Source organism: Neopelma chrysocephalum, unplaced genomic scaffold, assembly GCF_003984885.1.
Source record: "Neopelma chrysocephalum unplaced genomic scaffold, ASM398488v2 Primary Assembly neopelma1_42, whole genome shotgun sequence".
Lineage (NCBI taxonomy): Eukaryota > Metazoa > Chordata > Aves > Passeriformes > Pipridae > Neopelma > Neopelma chrysocephalum.
This window is the reverse complement of record NW_020897700.1, coordinates 9,042,130-9,054,261: the sequence shown is the minus strand read 5'-3', so window position 1 is coordinate 9,054,261 and position 12,132 is coordinate 9,042,130. Positions and strand designations below refer to the sequence as shown.

General features: G+C 42.1%; 1 protein-coding gene across 10 annotated transcripts in view; it reads left to right on the top strand.

Annotated features, from left to right (window-relative positions):
* TENM3 (teneurin transmembrane protein 3) overlaps nt 1–6,903 on the top strand; it is a 1,346,985-nt gene extending 1,340,082 nt beyond the window's left edge. For all 10 annotated transcript variants that reach the window (XM_027676660.1, XM_027676662.1, XM_027676663.1 and 7 more), the window contains one exon: nt 3,280–6,903. In XM_027676660.1, coding sequence (XP_027532461.1) covers nt 3,280–4,035 — 756 coding nt within the window. In that variant the 3' untranslated portion in view covers nt 4,036–6,903. The remainder of the gene's footprint in view (nt 1–3,279) is intronic.
* The last annotated feature ends 5,229 nt before the right edge of the window (nt 6,904–12,132 follow it).

Genomic DNA, 12,132 nt, shown 5'->3' with positions numbered 1-12,132 from the left:
TGCTACAGTTTTAAATGATGGAAGAAATAAATGTGGAAGTGAATTCTAAATCTGCTATTTAAGAAAATAATATTTACAAATTAAACTTACTCAAAGATCAAAGACCTATGCCCTCAAAAATCCTATACTTCTCAGTTAAGAAGGAAGAGTTAAGAGACATTAAAATGGGTGATCCCATTGTGAGCAGTCAAAACCAGATCTCTTTTTACAAGAATCACGATAGAGAATATTACAAGATTAAAAGATTATATAATCTTAAAGAATTCTACAACCTAATTTAGACAAAAAATCATTAGAAGGGTGCCCCAGCAGAAGGGAACATGTAGAAGCTGACTTTGTATGCTATATTTATTTTTTTTTATTATTATTTTTAATAGCAAGGAATTGAGTAACAGGGAAAGACCTTAGAGCACAGCATGAGAGTATTGTCTCCCATGAGAAGTAGAAGCAGTGAAGGAGGAGCCTGGCAAGCACTCCAGGCAAGGTGGTTGTACTGGGACATGATAGACCTGACATCAGGCATGGCTGTGAAGAACTATCAGAGGTTGTTTATTTAGATTTCAAAGGCTAAAGAATGAAATTATCCACTAACACCAGCAAAGGTGCGCCAGGAAGAGAACCGGTTTGGTCAAAGAGATGAGAGCAGACAGCTAGTTGTCAAAAATCTTCAGGAGAGAGCTAAGTGACATGAGGAGTGCCCGGGGCATGTGACATGACAGAGGGAGAAAGGAGTGAGAGGAAAACAAAGATTCAAAATACTCAGATAGGAAGAAGCTGTGACTCTGATATTCACTGTTAAACCAGCAAATGCAACCAAGAGACAGAAGTAAACACACAAACCACTTAGTATTTTGAAACATTCTGGAGTGAGTGAGCTTTATTGAGCTCAGAGGACACATGTTAAAAATAAACAAACTTTGTCATTATGAAGTTGCTATAGCATCTCACCGCTCTCACTGATGATTGCTGTCTACAGTATATTTTGAGCTCAATAGCTTTCATGTAGGATTTATAACAGCTGAAATCCATATTTGTTAGCAAGTGCAGACAGGAATCTGCCACATTCAAGAAGAGTTGAGAGTCCAAGTCAATTCATGATTCCCTCAGGAACTGTCACCTCCAGAAAAGCTGCCCTTGTGGCAGAGCAGAGAAGTCTTTGCAAACTTTTTGCCAGGCTTTGATTAGCATCAAGGCTGAATTAAGGTTGTATGAGTCTTAATAATTCCTGCTTGGTCTCCCACCCAGAAATTTGGGAAAACAAAATAGGCTTTGGACTCATTTGTCAGCAGTGAATCAAATGCTTTAAGCAGTATTTCACTGAAGAGAGAAGGGGTCAAATGGAAGATAAACTGGATCATCATCAGAAACTAAGTACTCTTTTTCAAAAGTGCAGCCAAAGCTATTTAAATCTTTCTCTCTGTTTCCCGCTGAGACAACTGCTAGGGCAGATGTCGGCTCCCTACCTCCATCAATACTAGCTCATTCACAGCTTGTTGCTGTTAAGACCCAGGGCTAGACAGATAAGGCGTGTCTGTTCTACGCAGCTGTAAAGTCTCATCCCAGCCACAGCTGACCCTGTAATTTGAGCTGTCGTGCTATCTAGCTGCACTAGCTAACAATTCCTGCTAGCTGTTCCTGGTCTTTCAGCTGTTCTTGGCTAACCACAGCAGTTATGCTGCCAGGTCCCATTCCCCAGCTATCCTCTCTTTACCAAGAGTGCATCTGGCATAGCTGGCTACACATAGCTCTTCCTTCACAGATTCTCCTGTCCTAGCTTTTCCATTAGACTGGCCCATTGGTTCTTTCCATTCATTGCCCCTTGTCTTTGCTAGCTGTCAACAAAACACTCTGCTGTATTCAGGGTTGTACCTGTCTGAAGGGCCTGGGGAGAAGCTCTTTTAGGCAGCAGGCTGATACCTGGAGTGAAATGGAAGTTCATGCAGCTGCATTGGCCGCAGCCTTTTCAAACATCCCCATTTATCAGTTTCTGCAAGTATTTGCAAGAAAGGGCATCAGTCCCCGGTACTCCACCTCACTGTAAATGGTCTGTACCATTTGCTTACCTCTTTTTTATTGTAAAGACTGTTATTACAGTTTGATTCCCCTCCTTCCTCTAGCAGCTTGAGGGCTTATGAGAGCCTCCCTGCTGTTTGGTCTCAGACTGCAGCTACCCGAAAGACTCCTATTTCCTGAGTCAGTGAAGAAAGGCTTGTTCCTGTTCTAAAGCACAGCTTCATGACCTGCAAAGATCAACTCGGTTTGGATGGACTCACGGTAGATAAGAATCATACTTGAACAAGCTCATAGGATGAGGTGACATGATAGTAAGATAGCTCTTAGCCATATTAACATAATATGACCCAGCAGTGTGCACTCGCAGCCCAGAAAGACAATTGTATCCTGTGTTGCATCAAAAGCAGAGAGTGATCAGCAGGTCGAGGAGGTGATTCTGCCCCTTCGCTCTGGGTGAGATCCCACCTGGAGTGCTGCATCCAACTCTGGGGTTCCCAACACAGAAAGGACATCGACCTGTTGGAGTGAGTCCAGAGGAGGGCCATCAAGATGATTTGAAGGGTGGAGCACCTCTCCTATGAGGGAGGACTGAGAGAGTTGGGATTGTTCAGCCTGGAAAAGAGAAGGCTTAGGAGTGACCTAAATGCAGCTTTCTAGTTCCTGAAGGGAGCTTACAGGAAAGATGGGGCAAGACTATTTACAAGAGCATGTAGGGATAGGTCAAGGGGGAATGGGTTCAAACTGAAAAGAGAGTAGGTTTAGATTAGATATTAGGAAAACATGCTTTGCTGTGAGGGTGGTGAGGCATTGGAACAGGTTGCTCAGGGATGTTGTGGATACCCCATTCCTGGAGTCCAGGCTGGATGGGGCTCTGAGCAACCTGGTCTAGTAGAAGGTGTCCCATGGCAGAGGGGTTGGAACTAGATGATCTTTAAGGTCCCCTTCCAACCCAAAGCATTTGATGATTCTGTGATTAAGTATTGGCATTGCAAGTCTGTCCTGTGCAGCCCGGTAAGTAGCCTCTGAAGTTAAATCTGATTTTTATGCAGGTTCTCAGGGAGACAAAGAGTAAAAGCACTGAATATTAACAAAATAGTCTTGTAACTCAGCATAACAAGCAGTATGTAGATCTAATTAACGCCCTGGCACTGTCAGTTGTGGCATATCCTGTTGTTGTCCACAGGCAGCACACCAAGAAAGCCTGGCTGTTTGGCATTTAGGGGGCTACAGATGGCTGGTAAAACTTCTGTCTGTTCTTGTTTACAGCCAATTTCTGGAGTGCAACAACAAGTGGCAAGACAAGCAAAGGCTTTCCTTTCCCTGGGAAAGATGGCAGAAGTGCAGGTCAGCAGACGGAAATCCAGTGGAGAAAAGTCATGGCTGTGGTTTGCCACAGTGAAGTCTCTGATTGGGAAAGGGGTGATGCTCGCTGTCAGTCAAGGCAAAATACAAACAAACGTGCTCAACATTGCAAATGAGGACTGCATAAAAGTGGCAGCTGTTCTGAACAACGCTTACTACCTAGAAAACTTGCATTTCACTGTGGAGGGAAAGGATACGCACTATTTTATCAAGACCACCTCCCCTGAGAGTGACCTTGGGACACTGAGGCTGACAAGTGGGCGTAAGGCCCTGGAGAATGGCATCAACGTCACTGTTTCCCAGTCCACCACTGTGGTGAATGGCAGGACTCGTAGGTTTGCTGATGTTGAAATGCAATATGGTGCTTTAGCACTTCACGTCCGCTATGGCATGACACTTGATGAGGAAAAGGCCCGAATACTGGAGCAAGCCAGGCAAAGAGCTCTTTCCAGTGCCTGGGCCAGAGAACAACAGAGAGTAAGAGACGGAGAGGAAGGTGCCAGATTGTGGACAGAAGGAGAAAAGAGGCAGTTGCTAAGTGCTGGAAAGGTACAAGGATATGATGGGTACTATGTACTCTCTGTGGAGCAATATCCAGAATTAGCAGACAGTGCTAACAATATACAGTTCCTCAGACAAAGTGAGATAGGAAAGAGGTAACACACTGGCTTAGCTGAGGCTGCCAAAGAGACTGTGTACCAGTGTCTTCTAAAAAGGAGACCAAACTGTTTTGCTGCATTACTACTTGAGCCTAAGCTTACATCTTTGCTCAGATTTTTTCTGTAGCACAATCCAAACAGACTCTGTAATGAAAAGAGCGCCTTCCAGAAGAATGATACTGCTAATGACAAAACTTTTTTTTTCTCAATGACCTTAAAGGTGATCTGCTTTAAAGAATATGTTTACATATGCATATCGCTGCACTCAAGTTGGACTGAAAAGTATTAAAAAAAAAAAGAAGAAAAAAAGAAAATAAAAAGGCCTACAGATTTTGCAACAGGCTGTCCGTTCCTTTGAGGCACTGTATTTAATTAAGATACAGACCCATACAGTGTTTTCAAATATTACTGAATTGTTGACCTTTGCTTACAAGAAGTAGTCTCTCTTTTCTCTCTCTCTTTTTCTCTCTCTTTCTCACTCCATAGGATGTGGTATATATCTGTTAATTTTAAATGTGGGGCAAAAATTATTGTTTATAGACAACCCAACTGCTTTAAACTGTGCTGCTTTCTAAAAGGACATTGGCACAAGTGACTTATGCTACCATGGAAATTTAATAATGGATTTTACAATGCTAACATGGTTTGCCTTGGGGGGAAAATGGCAAGTAGAATCCTTGTTGCATATAAGCAAAGGAAACCCTGATTTTTTTGTAAATTATGTGAGACAAGTTGTTTATGGATTTTTATATGAATTACAATTTACTGTACATCAAATATTAGTCTCAGAGGAGTTAATTTATGTAAAGTGTTTAAAAAAGTTTATACTTAAAAATAAAATGATAAAAACATGTGCTGTGTGTGATTTTTTTTAAAGAAGAAGGAATTGCACCTTTTATGTTATAGCTGTACAGTATAAAGGATTATATTGTAGAGATATAACAGTGATGACTAATGTCCAAAAGTGTTAATATTTTTGTATTATGTTTAAAGCTGTGCATCTATCACTCTGCTGATAGGATGGGACACTCCACAAAGTAGCTGGCTGACTCAGACTACTGCTCCCTCCCTTCCCTCTCCTGTCACCCAGGCCAGTGTCACTTCATCAGTCATTGTTAGAAGGCACAGTAACCAAATAAGTCTCATTTATTATGATGGAAGACTTTAATAGGTTGGGTTTTCCTTGTCTTTTTCCAGCCCTGATGTAATAAATGGACAGTTATTCATACCAAGTGGGGTTTCTGTTGTTTTTTTAGAAGCTTTGTTTCACAAAGGAAAGAATAGTGTCTCAGGTGCTTGGCAAATTGTATGTAGAAGAAGAAGAAGAAATTATGTAGTTTCATCCAGTTATGTCAACTTTGTCTTCTGTATAATACAGCTCTTTTAGATGTTAATAACTCCAGATAGAAGAAGTGTACCTCTGATCTGATGCTACAGAATTGCTCTTTAGGCAGGCAGGCTGTTAAATAGGTTCATCTCCGGGCCCTCAGCTGGCAGATCAACTCTAATTACTGTGAACACTGAACCTGGGGATGGAGAGGACGGTCTAGTTCTAGTGCCTAGTCTACATCTCTACACCACTGCATAGATTTGGCATGCTCTGCTCCAAGGCCCAGTATATTTGTTGCAGGACAGAACTGAAGTGTGCAGCTGGTTCCTTATAGGAAGCCTGTGATGGCATCTATGGCATCTGTTGTACATCTTGGCTGAAACCATTCTTAGAGCTTCAGTCTCATGAGCACTAAATTCAGCCACAAAAATAAATATTTTTAACATGAGACAAAATTGGGGGGTTTTGATGTTCATTGAAATATACACAGTATTTCTATCCATGTATTATAATGACAGAACATAGTAAGTGAACGTGTCTTAACTATGAATGGTTCAAGTGGATGTAATAAAAATAGTTTTCTAACTGCTTTGTATTCTGAGAGTCTATGGTATTACATACTCTAAATTGCACATTAGGATTGTTTGATAAACAGATTTGAATTTCTCCCAGCCAAGTCACAACTGAATCTACAGTATCAGTGACATTACTGTATCTGTGTATTTGGTAGAGCATACAGAACTAATTACACATATAATGAATGCTAATCATCTATTAGAATGAAAGCACAGATTAGTTGTTAGTATTTTTACCCTTGAAGTCAAGGGCCCTAAATTTAGAGAGGATGGTAGGTATGTCAGACCCCAGAGACGTGTCATTGATCTACATATTATTTTTAAAGATGTAAAATGCTAGGTGTTTGCAGTTCTGTTGGGTGGCTCTTCCACAGCACTGTATTTAGCATGCTGTAAGTGCTCTCTGTTGAAATAGGCTCATATTCTAAATTATGTCCAATGTTTCTGTTCTGTTTGAATATGAAAAGCTTGTATAACATGTCGACATTGAAATATATCTTCTACTTAACGCGTACCAGTTCCTTCTCCTTTGTTCTGGCACCAATAAACAAAAAATTATGGTATCTGTTGGTGATCATTTTAGATACAGTCAAATCAAGCCAATTAGTGGCCTTGTTAGTAGGTATAATGAGCCTATTTCTTGCTAAAAAAGACTTGCGATCTGGACATGCTCCTGCAGGAAATAGTGACCTTGGGGAATATATAAACAAAAGATCTTTTTAAAGAAAAAATATGCATAGTTAAAGAAGCATATTACAAAAATAAGAAAAAAAGAAAGGAGATTCTAAGTATTTTAGACAATGCCAGTCAAAATGCTATCCTGATATTTTGAGATGTATATTTCGTCTGATTTGTATTGTTCTTTTAATTTGCCTTCTTAACTTTATATGTGTCCTGAATTTTCCACAAATTGATAACTATAGATTGCATCTAGGCTTTCCAATAAAAGCCAACCCAATGTGTGTGTGTGTGTGTTTATATTTGGTTTTTTAAATGTATATGTCAGATACTGCATCTGTGCAACTGCTTTTCTTGTATCAAAGAAGCAAACCGGTCCCCTTGCACTGGTATCAATTCATTCTCTTCACAGTTGGCAGTATCTTTTTTGACTGTGTCCAATGGCTTCATCTGCTAACTCAGCAAAGTGAATTACTCCATGGGATCTCTCAGGTGGCCTACTTTGGAGAAAACATTAAATATACCTCACAAAGCCAAATCTTTTATAGATAAGGAAAGCCAAAGGAAAAAAAATCACTTAGAACTGTTTTCTTTCATATCCTCCTGAGTAAAAATATGACAGAAAGTATTTGATTATAAAGAATTAGGTTGGCATTGGTAGTTACATATATACACAGAAGAGATCCTTCAATCTGCATTAAGGCCCACTTTGCAGGAACTGCTGACTTCAGCGCTGCTCTACGTCAAGAGACTGCTTTCATTTTAGTTGGAACAGGCAGACTTCACCACACTTACTTTGTAGTGACAACCTTGAGCTGGTAACATGTTGATCCAGCACTAATCAGGTCACTGCTTAGCTAACTGTGGCCTAATTTTGTTGTTTAAAAAAAAAAAAAAAGGCAAGCCAGTAAGATATCTTTGCATATTTACACTTGGGAGGTGAGAGATTTGCATTTGTCAAGGGGGGAAAAAAATGCCAGTTACCACTGCCACTCTTCTGAAGCACTTTTAAAGTGACAGCTGAAAGGCTGTAAAAAAACTCACTGCATAAAGTAACAGTTAAAATTGTCTATGAGAGAATAGGCTGCATTTGCAAAGAATCAGATGACAAAATGTTTGAATTTTGTTTTCAGGAAAAAAATCCCCACCAACAACAAAGAGCTGCTGGAAGCCTTGATACCTTGCTTTACTGCTAACTCCAGAATGGCAAGCTATGGCTATACATATGGCCAGCTTGAGAACCTTTAAGAAAAAGACTAGTGCATAATTCTTCAGGGATGGGAAAGCAGAGACACTTATTAGAAACAGCTCCGAAGCAGCTTACTAGAAGCTGCCAGGGTTAAAAATAAGCCAAAGCAGAGAGCATCATCCCACAGCATAAACTGAACAGCACAGACACAGTGATATCATACCCTAACTGCAAAGCCACATCTAAACCCGCTGAACTGATCAGCTTCTCATCTATAGCCAGTTAATGCTAAGGAGAGTAAATACACAATGCTTATAAAATTAAATTGATCTTTGCATACACAAGTTGCTGGGGCTCAGTGACCCAAAATAAAAAAAGGCAAAATGAAAACCAATTAATTGATGGGTATGTGCCAGTTTTTCCCCCTGGGAAAAAGGGAACACATGGTCCATAGCTGTCATGCTAACTGACAGAGCTTAAGACTTCATTTTTTACCTCAGAAGTTTTTAGCTTTTTAGCAGAGTGACAATATAAGGCAAATTTAACTCTGTGAGTGCCCAGGTTAGATCTATTAAAAAATTCAAAACACTAATGATAGATAAATCCCTGCTTCTCCCCCCCCAGCCTATTTATCAGCAAGAGTAACATAAATAAGGGTGCCAGCACTTAATTAGGTGCACCATGAAAATCTGAAAAAATGCAGCTTGCCTGTTCACCCATCCCAGAAACCTGAATATTTGTTACTGATCACTAAAAATGTCTTAGACCTTTCAGGGTAAAGGAAAGGTGGAAAAGTTTGTTTGTCATGCCACCTCCTAATCACGAGACATTATAGTGGTTATTGCAGTTGGCACTGTGAGGGTGACAGAGGAATAAGAACATGGTGTCTTATAAGAACACGGTCTGCCCTGCTTTAGTAACCAGATGTGCTGGGGATGGTGGGGGAGGGCGAGGGAGATGACTTTTCGTTAGATGGTCTAAAATGCAAAATGAGAGTGAAGTCACACAGTACCACACAAATACTGGCATGAGGATTATCTTAACTGCACTATTTTTTGTACACATGCCTAAAAAAAAATCCTGGCCTGATTTCTAGCATCACAAATGCCAACTGCATGCAATCCTGAGCAGTGCAAGGATGACATAGAATGCATCACTAAGATAAATCCGCTAAATATTGGTCCCCACTTCTAAACAAAGAAGCTCAAACAGTAACACTATCCCTTTCTTTACGTACACGAGAGTCTTATATGCAGTTTAGAAGGTAAAGAATAAGCATAATAAGATGGCAGCTCATTAGAGTGTCATGTTTTCACAGAACCTACTTTATTGCAGGTAAACTCTCTTGCTGTTAATTACTATAACTTCCTAGGTAAATTGAGTAAACCTTTTAATTTACTAAGTTAAAATTCCATCATTGAGGAATATAAATTTCTAGACATGCATACAATGTTTTTCCTACTACTAACTAAGTCAAAGCTATAGTAGTGTAATTACGCAGTTTAAAGTTAATGGTTCCCACAAAGCTGTCTTAATAAAGCCTTTTGGGATTCAGGAGGAAAAGGAAGAAATTCAGAAATTAAGAACAAGGCTGGAAGGCAACAACATGTTTCAACTGGCTCTAGTTACTCAATCACACTTAAGCTGTCTGAGACAGCAGGGTGAGTGCCATGCATTACAGAGGCATGAGGGAAATTGTTCTCCCAACACAATAAAGTATTTCCAAATTCCAAGCCCAGGAATCATTTTAAAACTGAAATTACAGGAATGGCTATCTAATGAACCAATTAACCTTACAGAAATAATAAATTTTTTTTTTAAAGTATAAAGATAATACAGGAATCAGTTAAGAATTCAAATCTGAGTAACTAGAAGCGTGTTGGAAATGCTGTAGAAAACTCCATCCACTGTTTGTAGATAAGAATTACTGTGGAAAAATGAGCTGGGGAGGGGGTGTGGGTGTACAAGACCATAATACCAGGACCAGGTGCTAATCACCAACTTCCACAATGATGGGGAAGCACATATAAGCAAAACACAAAATCCAGAAAAACCCAGTGACACCAATATCTGCAGATGACAAAAATTAATGGAGTGGCAAATAATGGCTAGGACAGAGCAGTCATACAGAACAATATGAATCACTCGCTGAAGTGAGCCCATTCAAACAAAATGCATTTTAATACAGGCAATTCCAGAAGTAAAATATCTCAGAATAAGAAATGCAAATCTTGCTATGAAAGGTATGTAGCCGCCTACAAGAAAGCAGTGACTGGAAAGAATGAGGAGCACATAATGGATAAATAACTCATTGTGAGATTCCAGTACAATAGTGGTGGCAATGAAGAGCTCATAGGGGTGGAGAAGCTTAATGAGATTACTGGCCTTGTTAAACAAGGGGAATAGGAAGGCAATGTTTTCTCTACATATGGTGCCAGCAATACCACTCTGGCATACAGTCCTGATGCATGCATCGTGAAAACACCGTTAAACCCTGGAGAGAGAGCACAAGGAGACATCACATATAAATCTAAGTCTTGGCAAAAAAAAAAATAATCTTGCAGGGAGAGATTTAAACAGCTCACCACCACCCCATCCCCCCCAAAAAAGGCACGAAAGCGTTTCATGACAATAGTGTTTAAATGACTTGATAGAAAAAAGCCACATTGTAGTGAAGTGCTTGCAAACGGGAGAAGAGAAAGCAGGAGGGAATGCAATTCTGATAACTATAGGAGAAGTAGTTTGCAGAAGCTTTTGGCAAAACGGGCAGCTATTGGAGTTACATATAATGGATGCAGGTGATGGGAGTTCAAACCAGATGATGGCACCGTTCATTTAGCTGCACAGGAGACGTCAAATTGAAAGCTTTATAACTCTGGTAAATGCCACGCCGAAGGGTTTGGGTTTGTCTTCTCCTTATCACCTCTTTTCCAACCCTGAAATATCCAAATTAAGTTGATACAGAATGAAGCCAACAAAGATTACTGTAAAAGACCCAAATCTTTACACGGAGAGTGCAAGGCTGAGGCATTTTAAAAACATTCCTTGGTTTCCACAGCAGAGATACACTGTTCTATTGCCTTTTATAGCAGTTGATTATTGAAACTAAAACAAACCTCCTCATTCTCTATTAACATAGCTGGAGCCAATATGCCCACGTTTATGTCTCCAAGACACACAGAGGCAAGTGTTTAGATTAAAAAAAAAAAAAAAGGGCAAAAAGAAATGGTAAAACTTTGTGCCATCGCTGACCGCACTCTACCCTGAGCGCACGTCGCCCTCAGTGACCGACACTCCCTTCCCAAGTGTTTCACGCTCCGTCAGCTCCGGTTGGGTGGAAAGCCCCTGGTTCTAACCCGGGGCATCACCGCAGCTGGCGCCGGCAGCACAACTAGAGGACAGCCGTCCTGCCTCACCCGGGGAGAGCCAACTGCTCCCTCCGCGTCCTGACCCGCTTCAAAGCGAAGCTCAGACCGAAGGGAAGGGATTAGAGTGTGCTCCCAGCCGCAAGCGTACCGCTCCCTGCCCAGGCACGGCAGCCGGGCACGGTGTCCGCTCCGGGACCGACACTGCCTCCCGCAACAGCGTGACCCCTTCACCATCAGCGAGCAGGGCCGCAGCGAGGGAGCGCACCGCCCCCAGCCCCTAAAAGCGGCAGCGCAGCCTGGGGCAGACGGCCGGGGCCGCTCCCAGCGCCCTTCGGCACCCGGCGGCCCTTTCCCCGGGACACCGCTCTCCGGCCGTGGCTCCCGCGCCCCCTGGCGGGCAGGGGAGGGGCGGCAGGGGCCGGCGAGGGGCCGCCGGGGGTCTTGGCCGCCATTTTAACGGCTCGGTGAGGCCCGCGGTGCCCTGGGGGAGCGGCTCGGTGAAGCGGGGCTCCAACAAAATTAATAAATAAATAAATCGATGTACATACGCACGCACATTGATATATACATACATATCTACATACTGCCTTAAGATGCCGTGTCCTCTAGAACAGCACCTCCTGTCAACTCGCAACATGGTGCCCGGCTGGCACGAGCAGGGCAGGCAGCCTGGCATGTTTTGCTGGGCCAGGGACATCCCGTGCCCCCTCTCTGGTCTCCCCATAATGCACCGTTCTCATGGGCTGTGGAGGAGGTAGCAGGTGCTCCACAAGGGCAAGCACCATAGTAGGTCCCACTGGTGGTGCTGCCTCGTGCTTGTCCAGCCTCTGCTCCCTTGCACAGCCCCGATGGCAAGTCCCAACCTACCATCCTAAAGCAGAGCCCTCTTGTTGGCAGGTCAACAACAGCAAGGTTGGATGAGTAGGAGCACTCATGCCACCTTGTTCCTTTTCAAATG